Source organism: Symphodus melops, assembly GCF_947650265.1.
Source record: "Symphodus melops genome assembly, chromosome: 11".
Lineage (NCBI taxonomy): Eukaryota > Metazoa > Chordata > Actinopteri > Labriformes > Labridae > Symphodus > Symphodus melops.
This window is the reverse complement of record NC_136701.1, coordinates 8,381,187-8,399,552: the sequence shown is the minus strand read 5'-3', so window position 1 is coordinate 8,399,552 and position 18,366 is coordinate 8,381,187. Positions and strand designations below refer to the sequence as shown.

General features: G+C 40.3%; 2 protein-coding genes across 3 annotated transcripts in view; one reads left to right on the top strand and one right to left on the bottom strand.

The window, feature by feature from the left end:
• The first annotated feature begins 160 nt into the window (after positions 1-160).
• sdf2 (stromal cell-derived factor 2) lies at positions 161-3,615 on the top strand. 2 transcript variants are annotated; one of them, XM_079355866.1, is made up of 3 exons: positions 161-430; positions 1,557-1,753; positions 2,457-3,615. In XM_079355866.1, the coding sequence occupies exons 1-3, from the start codon at positions 247-249 to the stop codon at positions 2,754-2,756; spliced, it is 681 nt and encodes a 226-aa protein (XP_079211992.1). In that variant the 5' UTR covers positions 161-246; the 3' UTR covers positions 2,757-3,615. The 2 variants fall into 2 exon arrangements, with proteins under 2 accessions (XP_079211992.1, XP_079211991.1); XM_079355865.1 differs by having other exon boundaries at positions 1,557-1,789.
• A 3,391-nt stretch (positions 3,616-7,006) lies between these two features.
• caln2 (calneuron 2) overlaps positions 7,007-18,366 on the bottom strand; it is a 53,380-nt gene continuing 42,020 nt past the window's right edge. The window contains exons 5-6 of the mRNA XM_079356614.1: positions 12,734-12,887; positions 7,007-8,774 (exon numbers count right to left, since the gene is read on the bottom strand). Coding sequence (XP_079212740.1) covers positions 8,647-8,774; positions 12,734-12,887 — 282 coding nt within the window. The 3' untranslated portion in view covers positions 7,007-8,646. The remainder of the gene's footprint in view (positions 8,775-12,733; positions 12,888-18,366) is intronic.

The following is an 18,366-nucleotide window of genomic DNA, read 5'->3' as shown; positions in this document are numbered from 1 at the left end:
CACCGTGTAACCACTGCTAATAGTGTGTAGGGAACACATGAAATACAATATATTATTATAATAGCACAGCAGCTGCCAATAAATCTAATTTAAACAAAAAATATATAAAAATAACACTCCGAGCCGCTAGGGGTGCTGTTTCCTCAAACTCCAGTCTGGTATACGTTACCGCTTTACTTTCATGACGTAGCAGAAATTATACAAATCTCAGAGAGGTATCGGCTGCTGCTTCTTGGGTTTCTAGGAATGGGTCCCTTTAACTTAGCTGTCCTTACCCGCTATCTATCATCCGTAATACTTTTGTTTTCCTGGATATGTGGACTCTCTTTCGGTTCGGAACTCAGTTTTGTAACCTGCGGATCAGTCATTAAACTATTAAACGTTAAGCACAATGTGAGACTACACTCGCACGACGTACGTTACGGTTCAGGTGAGTTTAAGCTTTCATAAACATATAGCTATACAATGTATTCCCTAACGCTTACTTCATCTGCAGCCCTGGAACTGAAATTATTTCAGGAAAAAAAATGGAAAGGGATTTCTATGTACAAAGGTCATCAGTTTGATGTTGTCTTATTAGTATGAGTATTGAAACCATCTGTAAAAGTAAAAACTGCCTCAACATTTAAGATATGTTAATGTGGTAGGTAAGGTGACATATGTTGAGCATTTTGTAACCAAGTCTAAGTCATAACTGCGTCGCCAAATAAATATAATTCAAATGTTGTCTAGAAAACTGGCCTTTTCGGATTACCAGCCTAGTAAACAAAATCCGGCTACCACTGTTTAAATGGGACTGTTAAAAAGGACTGAGCTGAGAGTGAGCCTATTATATCAATATTGTAACACATTCTTCAGGTTGTTAGGCATGTTTTAACACAAACTTAGAGAGGGGATTTCTCCTGTTATTTTAGGGACTCTGCTGATAAAAATTGGGTTGCACCACTGGGTGTCACCTTGACATAAAACAGTTTGCTGTTGGTTTGCCAACATAAACCATTTGGTTCAAAGTTAGATCCAACAAACAATCACTGATTCTGTCTTTATTTGTTTTTACAGACTTTAATACCATGAACAAACCGAATGGCCTCCGACTTTGCAGACATTAATAATGTACTTTGATTAATTGCATTGTCTTTGTAAAGAAGAAGACTTACTTTGATTAGGTGTTTACACTCTGTTAATCATGACACACACACACACACACACACATAGGCTGATATATGCAGTAGACATGCACAAATGGAGAGATGTCAGAGTGAGGGAGCGGCCCAGCAGGCTGGTTGGAGGTTTTGTGTGAGGGGGGTGCTCAAGGCCACCCCAGCAGTGCCCAGGAGTTCTGGCACCTCTGCAGCTACCAGACCAATTTCCAGATTCTTACCACACCGGGACTCGAACCAGCGACCTTCCAGTTCCCAAGCCAAGTCCCTATGCGCTACTGCCACCCCTAAAAGCATAACAAATAAACACAATCATTCCCTTTTTACTGCTTTATTTCCTCTACACCAGTGACCAGTACTTTGCTCAATGTTTGCATGTGTTTTTGTGAAATACAGGTAGTGGTCAGCAATCTGTAACAGGAGTGACTGCAGTGGAAGACAGTAACAGCTACTGGAGTATACGAGGAACAAGGGACACCTGGTGCCATCGGGGCACCCCGATCCAGTGTGGGCAGGCGATCCGTCTAACTCATGTTAACACAGGCCGCAACCTTCACAGCCACTACTTTGCCTCTCCACTGTCCTCTAATCAGGTGGGTGGTGTGAGGACAACATGTGAAAGAGAAGAGGTGAACAACACCAAGTTTCAGATTACATAATTTACATATTACAATACTACAGTTCTGTTGGGCAGTGGGTCCATCAGAGAATAAACCTTAATAGAGGCAAATAAGGTGGTGAACAAACACATCTGTTTTGTGAGAGATTATTCACATAGTTTGTTGCAGAGACAAAAGAGATTTTTCATACAGGTCTGGTGATATCTGGAGATCTCTTGTAATTTTTAGATATTGCAAGTGGTCTTTTATGTCTACTTTTAAAGTAGAAGTCAAATCTTCATCTTAAATTCTTATATCTTTGTATTTATTACCTGTTTTTATTAGGCTTAACGGATATGATAAACGTTATGTTCGGAAGTAAATGCTACAACAAGGCTCAACATCAGATATAATTTTGTTTTTTGAGGGTAGAAAAACGTGATTTAAACCGTCAATGTAGTCTTGTATGTAAAAAATCTGTTCATGTTCTTGTCCATGTCACTCAGCCCACATCAAGTCTGATAAATGTGTGGACTTTAACTTTTATAAATATAGACCAACATTTTGAGCTGGACCTGAATGACATTGTTTGTTATCACACTTAAGGAAATTCTCTGTGAAAACAGTCAAAGGAAAGCACTTTAATGAAAGAGGTGTGAAAAAACAGTTTATGTTCTGAATATATCATTGGCCACAGGAAGTGAGTGCATTTGGTGACGAAGGGGAAGGAGACCACCTGGACGAGTGGATGGTTCAGTGCGGGGGATCCATATGGAAGCGTGAGGAGGCTGTCCGTTTCCGTCACAAGGCCACAGACGCATTACTTTCAGTGACGGGGGAGCAGTATGGACGGCCAATTCACGGTCAGAGGGAAGTTCATGCTATGGCGAGCCCCAGCCAGCACAGCTTGTGGAAGGCCATGGAGGGCATCTTTATGAAGCCCAGTGAGAGCCCTGCAGGCAGCCAAGACTATGCTCACCAGCACACAGAGTTCTGACCTTGACTCTTCCTTTCTGCATCTTTCCCTTTCTTTTTCAGTCTCTTTCTGCCAATCTGTTCCTGATGTACCTCTAATTTATACATGCAATTGCATTTACACATTTTTTCCCCTGCTATTGTCTTATTTTTTTTTCTGACATTACACCTTGACTGTCATTTTGAGGAGACCGTGCCAAACTCTGACATGAATCACAGTACATTTCATTGATGTAACAATCCTTATGAACCTCTATATCATGGAGCGTGTTTTAAGAAATACTACTTGAATCTTAAGAGATCCTGCTGCTCTATTCAAAGAGAAACACTTATCAGAATGGGGTTACAGTTTTCCTTTAAAAGTTTAAGACATTTAACATTTTGAAAGTTTTTCTGGGTGTGGAGACAATTGTATGTATTGCAGTTAGTGACAATTTACATTCAAGAGGAAGGGTTTTTCTCTGCTTCAGTTAATTGTTGCAGTTAACTGTAACACAACAACATAGATGGCAGGGCACGTCTTTCTATTAAGTACATCATCAAGTAAGTCGTGGTTTGCTGGATTTAAAGAAAAACGTTTTGCACTTGTGCCTTTATCATTTTTAAAGAAGTAGTAGATGTTTAAATAGTAAAGCTTTTTCAACTTTTAAAACAGACATTTTAGTGTTTTGATGGTCTTTGTAACCTCTAATTAATGGCTGAGCAGTGTTACTATTTTTATTTTTCATTTGAGTCCTATTCAGTGTTTATCAGTTTTCCTGGTGGTGCTGGGGGAAAGTACAGAGTTTTGCATCATCATGTTACATTGTCTCTGTGTTCCAGGGTTCATATCAGCGAAAAAACATGCAATGAATACCTCATATTAAAAGATTTTTTACGCATGTGTAAGTGTTGCTTCCTTTGTTGATTTCCACCTCTGCATGTAGTTGCTATTGTTCAGGTAATATTTGTAGTCCTTTCTACATCATCACCTGAAATAAATCACTGATGCTACAAGTGACTCTTCTGAAACTACATTTTCCATTAACATCAAAAATTGAGATAAAGGGCGGCAGTAGCTCAGTCCTAAGTGATTTTGGTTGGAAACTGGCGGGTTCGAGTCCCGGTGGGGACCAAATATGGAAATGTGTCTGGTAGCTTGAGAGAATCCCCCCCACCAGCTCCGGAGGGCCTGTTGGGGGGCTTCTCCATCACTATGACGTCTCTCCGTCAGTGCATGTGAATAGGTTTGTGCATAGAGCCTATGTGTGTGTGTTGCATGTTCATTGTTCACCAGAGTGAAATCACTTAAAAAAAAAAACATAAACAGTGCACTACAGGCCAGTGGTTGTTAACTGGTTGGTCTGGGCCTTCACAAATATGTGCCTGGAAAAAAGCTGTTACAAATAGTCTACGATGCACTTTAAAAAGATGTTAATATTCTTAAATCATTGTTTGGTCCCTTTTCGCTGTGTGAGATTCACTTTTTTTTATCGAAATGTAAAAAAAATGTTTAGAAATTAAGGTCACGGTTTCTCATCAAGGAGGCGGTGTAGGATAAGCTGAACCACTTGAGAACCTCTGGTGTAGACAAAGTTGTTTTGTTTATTTTGCATTGAGAACGTTCTGCAGTAATGACATGATTTGTTGTGACAGTCTAACCCCTTCATTTCACCCATAAACATGAAAACAGACTAAAGGTTGATTTGTTATTGTCGTCCTGGGCTATTAAGCTTTGCAAAATGCCTTGTTTGTCCACTTAATGGCATGTTTTGGGTCATTATCTGAAGGTTAATGGGGTTCAGGTGCATCTGTTCTAGGGTTGTTCTCACTTGTATTTGACATATTCGCCCTCGTTATTGTTGTTTAAAGCAATGCCGGTGCTGCTCCACAGAAAGTATCTTTCTGAAACAAGATGACAGACATGTATATCTGACATAGGCCATCTTAAGGCTGAAGAATGGTTTCAAGATGCAGGGCTGGAACGTTTTTATTTGTGTATACACTGTGTTCCTCTGATGATAATATACAGAACAATTAAAATCTTGGGCAGGAGGCTACTCCTGTGGTCATTGTCATGTTTAAAAAGAAGTTAAATATGTTAAGTTTTAATAATTGTGTTAAATTATTCATAAACTCCACAAATGTGTAAACCTTCAGACTCTTTGGGTCCTCTGTGACCTTGTTGTTCCTCTTAGGTTATCAGGCTCTGTAACATTTGGAGCATCCGCTGGAGACTGTAAGGAGTCATTTTGTAAATCTTCACTTGGTTCAAGAGCCTTTTCTGTCCAAGGGATCATCAATGGAATACTTTACCTGCAGAGCTCATAGGTCTACTTTAACACAGTTCTTACAGAGGCCTCAGTGTTGTCGTCAGATATGAGCTTGTTGGTCCTGTTTTAGTTTGTCCTATTGCACAATAGTTTGTATCATACAGTCTGTGTTTTAGTGGTGTGCATGTTTGATGTTGTATCTATTGTTGAATGCCTTTCTAGGGATGAGCATTGCAAGTTAGCGTAGGCTATAAATTCTGTTGTGCGTGGCAACTCTGTCCTTGCACTATACCTGTCCCTATACAAAAGACCATGAAATAAATAAAAGGTGGTCTCCTTTAGTTCCACTGACATGAAGAAACAGCAGGGTTTCTCAGTGAACACATGATGTGCTGTCATCTATTTTGGGGGTTGATATTTCAGATGACACTGTGATAATGATAACAAGTGACAAGTACAGCAACAAGCCAAATTTATCTTAGTAAAAAAACTGTGCAACTGCCTCTGAGAACCGAAGGTCATGTGTAATTTAGGTGGCTTATGTAAGAAGGTAAAACCTCCTTACAATGCTGGGGACTATTGTATCATCATCTTTGTAGTGTACATGTTGATGAACAAACCTCTTAAACAAGCAAACCCAAATCAATTAAAATTGTTATCAAAACAAGATTTTATTGCATAAACATATATGGATACATATATATATATATACTTTTTGATTAAACAGATTAGACTCATTATTTGCATTTTTAAATAACCATTAAGTGGATGACTATTGCTGTTTTTAATCTCCTTTTTCTAAGCAGCATGCCAAGGTTGTGTTACATATTCGTGTGAAGTCTTTATCTCTATACAATCTACAAGGTAAAAACGTGTTTGGTTTCAAACAAATCTTAAAAGCAACTTTCAAAATCATGAAACTCAGGATCTGAAACATCTTGTTATAGATGTACAGTTTAATGATGTAAACTTCAAAAGTGTTGGTAAAAGGTATTTGACATGATTTCCCCCTCACATTACCATGCAAGGATGTCTAAATGGCACAGTTATAAGAGAACTGTTAGGATAAGTGGTCTATGCTGGTTTTAAAAAGGACCATGACTCTTATAGACAAAGGTGAAAACATGGTCCATCGGTCAAATGTCAGTGTGCTGGGAATATCAAAGACATAGAGTGACTTACAAGGTGTAGCATACATTATACAGCAGTTTACTGACAATGAGACAGTTAGAACATTCCATAGAAAAGTAATGTGAATAAAACATCATTTCAACCATCACAAAAAGACCAACAGAGACTCAACCCAAAGATGACGTGAAACAGAGAAGATGATGACGTTGATAGTGTAACCTTGAATTTGCATATTTATGAAAATGCCCTTTCCTGCACTCTGATTTGATTCATAGCTGGTAGAAACTAGAAAAATGGCTATTACAGTATAAACTGGAGAGTCAAATATATTACAGTAGTACATACATTTGAACCAAGGCTGTGCCACCACAAAGAAAGGTTAAATTGATTTCCCTGTCTGTCAAAGACGTGAAAATTGAAACAATGACATGCATACTGATATACAGTTTAATACATTTTGCTGTGATACTTGATCAGGCAAAGCTTCTTCTTCTTCTGTTTTCTTTTTTTTTTTTTTTTTACAAAGCCCTCTCCTTTTAACATCCTCTTTAATATTAACTCTAACAACATATAAACTCACATATTTTCACATTTGTTTTGAATGAAATATCCAGTTTTGCTATTAATCCATCCTGCAAAACACAAGGATAAACAATTGATTTTGAAGGGGAGCACCATGCAATTTAAGAATCCACATATGCTGTTTTAATGGGATACAACAATTAAATAATTCATTGACCATCAATGGGTGAATTTTAAAGAGGCGTCTACGCTAATGGTGGAATACACGTCACAATATCGTATATATATGACTTTCACAAATAAAAAAATATTTGTGTTTACTCAACTTACCTGCCCTGACTCCTTGAAAGTAAAAAAACCCCACAAAGATAGGAATAGAATAAAAAAAGGCCCTTACTATGAAGATGTCACTCTAATGAGAGAAGAGCAACTGAGACATTTCTTTACCACCCAGCTCTATACACTCACAAATCCACACATTTTCATACTAACATTGAATCTGTGGCACATAAGGGAAAGTGGGGCATTATTGTAAGCCCCTACAAGTTTTCTTCCCAAATACAGTTGGTTCATTCCATTTCAATGCTATCAGGTCTGAACCATGAAACAGTTATTACCCCAGAAACAACAACAGGTGAAGTAACACAAATAGGTGTGGAAGGAAAAAAATGCAGGTCAATACAGACAACACTTACACAGATGTAAGACATATCAAAGCTCAAAATCAGTGGTGTTGCTATCTTCTGAATACCTTGAAAACATTGTTGTTCAAGCGTTTAGCTGCAGTTCCTATTTTGATCGCTAGACGGCAGCCTTTTTTAGGAAAACAGCTGTGCCAACAGCTCTGCTGTATGTCCCTGATTTATCTCACAAAGTTTCTACCCCTCATACATTCTGCTGTTGATTTAATAATACAATACACACTCTTAATAGTTGCCTACTATATGTAACAATAAGTCACTGAAAAAATAAAGTCTGTCATGGCAGTTTATATGCTGCATGCTTGTGTATGGTCTTCACTCACCACAGTTGGGGCAGTATAACAATGATATGCTGAACATTTAGTCTTGAACCATTTTCTAACAGTGCATTTTTCTATGGTTTGTCTGAATTTCCCTAATGGGACAACCAATAAACTAACTAACTATTATTAAAAACACTCTAACATAGCTGTGCCTGGTCCCATTGTTTTTCAACAAAACCATTGCTTCTTTATCACAAGCTGTCTCTTTTGTTTTTAACCTTCTCACATTTGCAAAGCACTGTCTTTAACACATCAATCACTAAACTTGTAAGTCACAAGATCTAAAAGTAAAGTTAGGGGTACAACTACGGTTCTTCAGTGGTCCCTCACTGGGTATTAACTTGTGCTCCTTGTAAATACAAGCAAAGACTAAACGTGCAGAAAGATATGAGAACTCAGATTAAGATGTGGATGTTTTACAAATAGTGTGAGTTATTACCTGAACACATGAGAGGTGAGGGGTTTACTGGTAATAGAAAGTTTAAAACTGTGCTGACATTCAGTGCCCACATTCACTCAGGTCACATTCTACGCAGCTTTTCTTGGGATAAATACCTTTACAGGCTAACTATTATAAATATTACTTTATTTTTTATTATTATTAGAATGGCTCGAAGCACCTGAAAAATATATTGGGTATTAAGAAAATAATATTTAAAGGGTGATACTGGTCTTAATAACAACATAAGAAATCATACTAATCACCTAACAATTTATATATAAAACAAAATACTTTTCCAGTTTAGGTTTCAGAAAGTCCAGTAACATTACATGGTGACATCTTCAATGTTGAATAAACAAATATTGTCATTTAATCCCATTGTCTACTTCTACAAGGAAAGTTTAACCTAAATAATAGAGAAACAAAATACATTGTTTAAAGAAGTGCTTGGTTTGTGGCTGGTCCAGCTTTGGCTGTAAAGACAAGAAAGATGTGAGGTCATGGCTGTTCTGTCCACTCCCTATGCTCACAGTGCAAGTGGTTACTCCATGCCGTTTCGTAGCATCTGATTGGCGGCGATTAGCATGACACTGATGATAAAAGCCATCGCAAAGGCGCAGATCAGGCTTTTCCTCACACATGTCTGACGGTTCTTCTTCTTAGGATGGACTGAAAGAAGAGAAAGAGAGTAGAGTAAAATGTTTGAATAGAAAGAAAAATGTAGTTATTTTAATACATCTCATTCTTTGAAGATCACTTGATTATTTATACTAATACTACAACCTGAATGGAATTGTTCAAAATTTAGGGAACTACACTTAACTACTTTCTTGCGGAGTGTAGAGGAAGATTAATTCTACCAGCATTAATTGTATTAATATTTTTACTATTATATACCATGACATATTAATATCATTATTATTACCCAGCCATTCATTTTCAAACCACTTATCTGGGGCCGGGTTGCAGAGGCAGCAGTCTTAGGAAAGACACTCAGACTTCCCTCGCCCCAGACACTTCCTCCAGCTCACCTGGCAGGACCCCGAGGCGTACCCAGGCCAGCCGAGAGACATAGTCTCTCCAGCATGTCCGAGGCCTACCCCGAGGCCTCCTCCCGGAGGGACATGCCCGGAGCACCTTCCTAGGGAGACATCCAGAGGGCATCCGGAACAGATGCCCGAGCCACCTCAGCTGACTCCTCTTGATGTGAAGGAGGAGCAGCTCTACTTCGAGCTCCTCTCTGGTGGCCGAATTACTCACCCTATCTCTAAGGAACCCTAACCCAGCCACCCTACTGAGGAAGCCCATTTCAGCCGCTTGTTTCCGGGATTTCGTTCTTTCGGTCATGACCATAGGTGAGGGGAGGAAAGAAGATCGACTGGTAAATCAGGGGCTTCGCCGTTTGGCTTTCAGCTCCTTCTTTACCACAACGGACCGATACAACGACCGATCCATCTGTCAATCTCACGCTACATCCTCCCCCACTCGTGAACAAGACCCAGAGATACTTAAACTCCTCCACCTCGGGCAAGGTCTCCCCACCGACCTGGGGAGGGCAAGCAACCTTTTTCCGGTCGAGGACCATGGCCTCAGATTTAGAGGTGACGACCTCATCCAGGTTCGATGGAGCCAACAGGATCACATCATGAACAAAAAGCAGAGATGAAATCCTGTGGTCCCGAATTGGACATCCTCTGGACTCAGGCTGCACGGAGAAATTCTGTCCATGAAAGTTATGAATAAAACAGGTGACAAAGGGCAGCCCTGCCGGAGGCCAACGTGCACTGGAAACAGTTCCGACTTAATGCAGGCAATGCGAACCAGGCTCCTGCTCAGGTCATACAGGGACTGGACCGCCCTTAGCAAAGGGCCCCGAACCCCAACATGGCCAAACGCCTTCTCCAGATTCACAAAGCACAAGTGGACCGGTTGGGCAAACTCCCATGAACCCTCTAACACCCGATAGAGAGTGTAAAGCTGGTCCAGTTCCGCGGCCAGGACGAAAACCACATTGTTCCTCTTAGATCCGAGGTTCAACTAACAGCACCCAGTACCCTGGAATAGACTTTCCCAGGGAGGCTGGGGAGTGTGATTCCCTGGTAGTTGGAACACACCTTCCGATCCTCCTTCTTGAAAAGAGGGACCACCACTGTCCCAGACCTCCACGCGATGTTACAGAGACGTGTCAGCTATGACAGCCCCTGCACATCCAGAGGCTTAAGATACTCAGGGCAAGTCTCATCCACCCCCGGTGCCTTGCCACCGAGGAGCTTATTATTATTATTATAATTATTGTTATTGTTATTATATATTTGTTTCCTTTTCCTTTTTCTACCAGTAGTTACCAAATCATGGTATATAATAACAAAAATATTATTATTATTATTATTATATACCATGACATGGGTATAGTTGGAAGACTGCAACTACTGGTAGAAAAAGGAAACATCTATCCTGGCTCTTTGCAAAGGTATCATCATTGTTCACTTATATGATATTTGAATATCTTGCACATTCATACTACAGGGTCACTGCTGCCAGATAAGAACTTGTCCCACAATGCACTATGAAAAAGCATTACTTAGGGATTTAATCTCATTAATGGGCGAGGCTAATTACATTCACCTTATTTATTGCACAGGCATTTGTATGAGAATTTTGGATAGAACTTCTGAACGCCCTGTACTGCTGCATGTCTTGACCATCTCAATAAGGCTTTTCCTATTTGAATACATTTGAAACAAAAATAAAACATTTGGAAAATTAAACTCATGTTTTTAAGGGTGCAATTAAAGTTGTTAAACCTTCTATCCAAATACATAGAGTAATCTCTGGTAATTAAAAGAAGAAGAGGGGTAGAGACAGATTTTTTTTCCAAAAGGCCTTGCAGAAAGGGCTACAACTAAAAGTTCCCTCTCTGTCAGCCTCCATCTCAGTTTGGAAGAATCACATACCGCATCAATAAATCAAGTCAGAGCTCTGAGTCATGGATCTAAGAGAGAGAGACGGTTAAAAGGCACTGGAGTCCCATCGGACAGGAAGAAGATTGGGAGGAAGCAGGCACGAAAGAGGCAAGTTGAGGATGTGGGAAGAGGGTTAACTGTGGAGAAAGGTTTTGTTTTTGTTTTTTTTCTACAAATTTCTCTTCATATGTTCCTGTTTCTTCTTCATCTTTCTTTATTCTCCCCCTGCCTACTGTGCCCTCTTTTTAGTGTTGTTATTTGGCTCTCTAACCATATGTTTCGCCCTTCCTTCAACACAATAACTTAGTAACAGGGAATGCAAGACGTGCAGTTTCTTTATCCATTTTTTTAGCTTTTTATCTCTCTCTTCACTGCCTCTTCTTTGTCCATTTCCTCACGGCGGTCTCACCGAAACTGTAGACCAGATCACAGCAGATTTATTAAGACTGTCTGAGTTTACTCTAATATTTGATCCCTCTTCACCTTTGCCCTATCAGTCTCTGATCTTTTGCAGCACAAGGCCATACCTTGCTTCGGACTACAAACACAGGGTAAAATACAGGTTTTTTATTCTCATTGCTCCATCATGCATAATAAAAGAATAATGTCTTTGGGTTTTAATTTGTCAGTTTAACTTCGGCAACCAAACAATCCTCCTGTAACTTGATTTAAGACTTGCACCTTAACCTTAAACATCATTGGAATGATCCTTTTTAATATTAAATCTGTTTTCTACAGCCTCAGCACGCTTGAGCTTTCCTTTTTTTAAATAGATCACAATGAAACTTCTTAGCTGAAGTGTTAAGTGTTTAAAAGAAACCCCAACACCTTTTCATTTCTACTAATTCACAACTGAACAAAGACCTAACAAACAAGTTTTCATCAGTCTTGGGGCTCTCTCTTCTCTTTCCCTGACACTCCTAAACATTTTTGTTGGGTTAATTTATTGACCCATACATTGACTTGTAGCTTAACAGAGTGAGTTTTTTTATAGCAGCCTGTAACACTGTAGCGTTGCCATTGCAAAATGTGTGGCACTAACTGCAGGCAGCTAAGAAAAAGTGAATGTGTCTGCCCATACGAAAATGCTTTAAAGGAGTGTTTTGAATTATAGGAAACGTTGGGCTTTACAAGCTAAGATTGATAAACATTTTATATGCCCCAATTATGGCGCTATAACCAGGGCACCACTGTTTTAGTCTTACGAGGGGAAAAAGCTAGCTGGCCAACAATTAACCACAGCTTAACTAATTCCATCTTGTTTGTAAATCTTACATTTCTGTTTTTATAGTGCTGTTAATAACTGTTCTTATCCCCATAAGGTTGCTAAGCAACAAGCATAAATTTAGGAAATCAAGACAACGGGCCACTACACACAAGTAGTTCAGCACTGATTAAACAAACAAAGAAAACAAATGTTGCTGATGCGTTATGTAGGCTTGGTTAGAAACATGTTTGAACTTGTTTTATTTCTGGTATAGAGAGGATGAATTTCCTCCCCCATCCCAAGCCACTGGCTACATTTGTATTTCTCTGCAGAAGACTGTAACCTAATTTCTAATTAAAAGAACGTTATTTAGTTTACATATCATATTTATTAAAGCTTTAAATGACTCTAATTACAAGTATGATTATTAGTATTTATTAGAAAAAAAATCTCCTTACCTCCCTCATACTCAGGGCAGTTCCCTGAGGTTTCATTGAGGCTTTCCTCCTCTGTGATGATGATGTTTTCTATGTCCTTCATTGTCAGGTGGTCTCGGAAGGCGTGGAACAGCACCTGCTTCAGCTCATCCAGAGATAGCTGCTGCATGTCAAACTGCAGTGGCACACAGCAGAAAGACAGTCATTCACAGAACAGTTTTACGAGACAAGGTAAATACAGGAGATAAAAATGAGGTGTAAAATGCACAAGCTGCAAGAAATGATGGCATGTTTGAATTTCTGTTTCATTGCCTGAATGTGTAATGTGCAGGTACAGCATGTGGGTAGGAAAGGTGTTGTTTGTAATGTAATAGAAACATGTTGACTGTGTCTGCCCAATTGACGAGACAAGATAAATATAGGAGATAAGAATGAGGTGTAAAATGCACAATCTGCAAGAAATGATGGCATGTTTGAATTTCTGTTTTACTGCCTGAATGTGTAATGTGCAGGTACAGCATGTGAGTAGGAATGGTGTTGTTTGTAATGTAATAAGCATGTTTGACTGCACATAACTTCTATTTTTGGTTGCCTAAATCAGTATGCAAACCTGTGCATGTTTTGATACCACCACAATTACTTCTTTGGAGGAGTTACATTCTAAGTTGTATGTTTAAATGGATTTATAGGGCTCACACAAATCACTGATTGAAATTTTGAACCTTAGCTCTTCTTCTATTCCCTATCCAACCTTCCAAAAAAATCACATCCTTCTCGTTTGCAGCAGACTCCCTCAATACATTGAACATACAAGCTCTAGATTATTAACTTTACAAACAGCCGCAAATACAATCAGTTGCTTGTTTGGCATAATGGACATACTGAGGCTGACAAGGCAGAGATGAGGAAAAGAGGGGTTGATAGAGAAAGGAGGATAGAGATTCTGTAAGATTAGAAAAATAAGAAAGAGAGTCAGTGCATTCTGAGAAGAAAAATGTAGTGGGAGACACAGATGGAGGAAACAAAACTGGCAGACAATTGTAGAGATATAAAGGAGTGGTGGTGGTGAAGAGGAGAGGAGGAGCTCATTTCAACCAGGAAACAAAAATCCTTCTCATGCCTCATTAGAATGAGCACTCAATGCTGATGACAGCATCTTTCATGTTTCAATAAAATGTTACCACCTTGAGTAAAGTACAAGATATTATTTAATGAAAAAGAACTAAAGATTGGGTATCATACCAGCCAAAGAGTGACCATCAACAACTGAAACAATATTGAGGTCAGTTTTGTTGCGTTTACATTGAGAGGAACATTTACAATCTTACAAAGCCACCAAGCGGTTCAGTTCGGTTCGCCTCGGTACGGTTCGTCTTTTGCAGCGTTTTCATAGACGAAAGCCGGGAAATATCCCCAAATAATCAATGTCAGTTTTTGGGACCCTTCCGTTGGGGTGCCAAGTAAATCGATCCAACCCTAAAAAGTGGAGCTAAACACTGCAGTGTGTTGATTAGTCGAAAGAATCGTCACTTCCTGTGCGATAACGGCAAACACAACCCCGCTGTTTAAACACACAGATTGTTTACGTCTGTATTTCTCCTGGCGGCACACAGCCGTCTCTGAAACCAAGCTTGATTACGTTTTGTAATATAGAGCCACATGCTAATGACAAAGTAGATGAATTGCTGGATGTCTTCCAGCGTTGGTTTTGTCTGTGTCACATTTTTCCCCTTTGTTGAATTTATTAGTTAGCAGTTAGCGGTTAGCTGTTATCATGTCACTCTATTACATAGCTGACGCGGCTGTGGAAACACAAATGGGATCAGGCTTTAACATAACTGTACCTGTCACACTGAACCATGAGAAGGAACCCAAATGCACGACTCTTTAACACCCGTGTATTTTTGATTTTGATTTAATTATTAGGCATAATCAACACAAGTTCATGGAAGTTACGTTGCCAAAGTCAGGCAGGCGCGTGGTTGCAGACACCGAGCGAAGTGTAAAGGTTCCCTGCTCACTCCATGCCCAGTCTACAAGTGTCACAGTTCAAGATGCAGCATCATGTTGGAGAAAGCTCCAGTAACAAACAAGAGCCATGTTTTCAGAGACAAAAAAACTGATTGAGTTACGTCTGTGCCTACCCGTCTCTGTAGCCTCATCCGAGCGTACTTTCTCAACCTTGCGTCTTTTGAAGACATGGGTACTCAGCACGATGACCCAGAAAATACTCACAAACCTTTAATTGATGCATGCCCACAAAGACATCATGAACTCCCTGGACATTCGTCCCCTCATTACAGATTTTAGTTCCACGACCCCAGAGCGCACCTTGAGATTTGGACACCTGTAACCAGGGCACCCTGTCTGCAGCTCAAAGTAAGATCATGGTGTGTGTTTGCGTAATGGATGTTGTGATGGTTTTGGGTCCGTTGCTCTGTTAAGGCCGTGGAGAGTGGAGGAAAACGGCAGGCAAAAACTCACGTCCACACTATACGGGGATTTCAATGCTCGTCGTTTATTTAAATAAACACTCCAACCTTATCAAGCCCGGTTGTACGGCTACTATCGTTTCATACATGAACAAAATAGTGCCATATTTGACCATCATTGTTGTTCTATAAAATAAAGAAAACAGGAGCGAAAAATAATACGTCCGACCAGCGTAGTGTGCGCATCGTTCCACGAGGAGCAGGTAGCACAGGCACTGCTTGATGACGTCGCCACTAAGCGACACAGTATACACATTGTTAAAGGTACATTCCATAATCACAACCGTTACATATTCCCCCCGGTGAGACAAAGGCTGTCCTCAGCCGTACGCACAGAGACACAGTCTATACTAAACATACCCTCACACATGAGTAAGCAGTTAAGCTGCCAAGACCAAGTAGGATAATATACAGTGGATTAATCAGGTAACCGGCATACATGTCAGCACCAGGTAAATGGAAGTCCTTAAACATCAAAAATAAAATAAACACAAGCTTAGGCTCCTAAAACAAAACAGCATGAAATCCCTTTTTATGCATGAAAAATAACATCTAAAAATATTAAGCTTCAATATAAAACCAAAACTTATTGTTCTTCTTGTTGAGTACAGAATAAACAAAACACTACCGCTCTGGTAGGATGCATAATAAACTTACACCACTGACAACAGAACAATTGTGCTTTCTTTTTTTTTTTTAACACGTGAACAAGAACCAGAAAGCACACATTTTAAGTCAAATCTGGCAGCATGACACGGGTCCGTCCACCTCGGCCTGCAGACTCCCCACCTCCAGCTCAAGGTCAGCAGTGGGCTGACCCCGAGCGGCGCGAGGCGGGAGGGGCACAAGGTCAGCGTGAACGACGCGGTCAGACAAGACAAGATGGGCCGCCATTGTATTTTTTACAGACAGATCCCGTCAGCTCCACAGAAACAGTCCGGGCATGAGTGACGGAAGTCCACGGGGAGAAGTGCAGGAGAGTGGCAGGCGTTGGGGAGGAGGAAAACCACGTCTTTGGGGATCCGAGGAGCTTTCACGTACAGCCAGGAACGAAGCACTCAGTAACAGCAAACTGGGAGCCGTCGCCGCATCCACCGGGTCGCCTACCGTAGCTGCCGGAGGGAAACTCTGTACACCGAAACTCCAAAACTCCAGGAAACTTAGAGCGTTCCGTCTGAAGCCGACTCTCTGTCCGTCCGCGTGCGACACTCCCGCGCGCGTACCCGCTTGTGACTTTGATGTCGCCGAAAAGCGCGGCCAAGCTTAACACAGTCCAAAACGGCGAAAAAAGAATGGTGAAAAAAATGTTCACTTCGAATACTTGCACTGGTCGTTGATGAAAGGTCCAAGGAAAAGTTGTTCGGGCGCCATTTGTGATGGTTTTGGGTCCGTTGCTCTGTTAAGGCCGTGGAGAGTGGAGGAAAACGGCAGGCAAAAACTCACGTCCACACTATACGGGGATTTCAATGCTCGTCGTTTATTTAAATAAACACTCCAACCTTATCAAGCCCGGTTGTACGGCTACTATCGTTTCATACATGAACAAAATAGTGCCATATTTGACCATCATTGTTGTTCTATAAAATAAAGAAAACAGGAGCGAAAAATAATACGTCCGACCAGCGTAGTGTGCGCATCGTTCCACGAGGAGCAGGTAGCACAGGCACTGCTTGATGACGTCGCCACTAAGCGACACAGTATACACATTGTTAAAGGTACATTCCATAATCACAACCGTTACAATGTGGAGAGCTATTCAATAATGTGCTTAGATCGTCTAAGGGTGTATTCACACCAGAAAAGTCCTTTAGTCCGCTTTCTTTGGTTCGGACCAAATACAATGTTTCTTTTGTGGTTTGGTGCGGTTTGTTTTCACACAAGATGCCCAGAATTCATAAACAAAAAAATGTGTGCAAAGATCGTTCAATCATTGGATAAAAAGGTTTAGGGCAGGGTAAAGCGGTAATCGCAAGATGAAAGTAAACAATCATGGAGAACTTACATGCTACACTCGCTGTCCTGATATTGAACATTTTAGCAACAATTTCATCCATTTAGTACAGGTAAGAAAATATTTGTGTAAAAAATGTTGATCTATGTGTGGGCAATCAACCGGTGTTATGATGAATGTGGCCGAGGTTATAAATGAAGTATGTGGCGCAGGGGAAAAGCGCCAGGAAAACTCTGCTGCAGCTGCTGTTCTGTTCATAGTCTGTGTGATTTAAATGTATTGGATAAAAAAAGAACAGAGCGATGAAACACTAGTGAAAGTGTCTGAAAGATAGACTAAAGATTACCTCCGCGTCTTATATCAAAGAAGTAGGCAATAGAAACGAACAAGAAGACTGTGCTGCTAACCAAACAATTATTTCCCTTAATGCACAAGGCAACGGGAGCCTGTTATGTCCAAAAAGCCGTGCGATTTTTAGAGCTGGGTCGGACTGAGGTCTGGTTGCTTCCACACCTCAAATGAACCGTATCAGGGTTCATTTGGAAGCGAACCGAGACCACCTCTTCGGCAGGGTCTCGGTCCGGCTGTTTGGTGCGCACCTGATTTTTTTTTATTTGGTTTGTATTCACACCTACTCAAAAGGTCCGCACCAGGGTTTTAGTTCGTTTCAAGCGAACCAACAAGTTAGGTGTGAATACACCCTAAGATTATTTCTTTGTGCTGTGTGTAAAAGGATTTTGGAGCCAATAGAGTGATGTGTGACAAAAGTTAAAGTGTTATTGTGAAATTTAAGTAATAGCACATATATTCCTCTGAGAACTGATGATGTCTTTGTGGCCCTGGATGTGTTCACTGAAGAGTGTAAGACAATGACGTGGTGAATCGTAATCTATTTTTTTATTTTTAAATATTTAAATGTATATATTATAAATGTATAGGTTCACAGGTTTTTTGTCCAAAAAAGATCAAAAGATTTATACAGCACCCCCTGTTCAAAATAACTTCAGCGGCCCTGGCTGGATTTGATGACTTTGGTCTCGACTTGCCAAAATAATGAACTTGCAATTCGACTTGGACTTTAACACTAATGACTCATGACTTCACTTAGACTTGAGCCCTATGACTCGAAAATACTTGAGGTTTTAATGTCTTATTATTATGTCCCTATGATTCCCGCGATGCATAAAACACTGATGGAATCATGGAGTTTC

What these genes read in the sequence shown, in the direction of transcription:
- sdf2 (XM_079355865.1), top strand. Translation starts at nt 247, where the DNA reads ATGGGTCCCTTTAACTTAGCTGTCCTTACCCGCTATCTATCATCCGTA. An exon ending in CGACGTACGTTACGGTTCAG is followed by an intron (nt 431 to 1,556) that starts GTGAGTTTAAGC and finishes TGTGAAATACAG; the next exon opens with GTAGTGGTCAGCAATCTGTA. An exon ending in CAACATGTGAAAGAGAAGAG is followed by an intron (nt 1,790 to 2,456) that starts GTGAACAACACC and finishes CATTGGCCACAG; the next exon opens with GAAGTGAGTGCATTTGGTGA.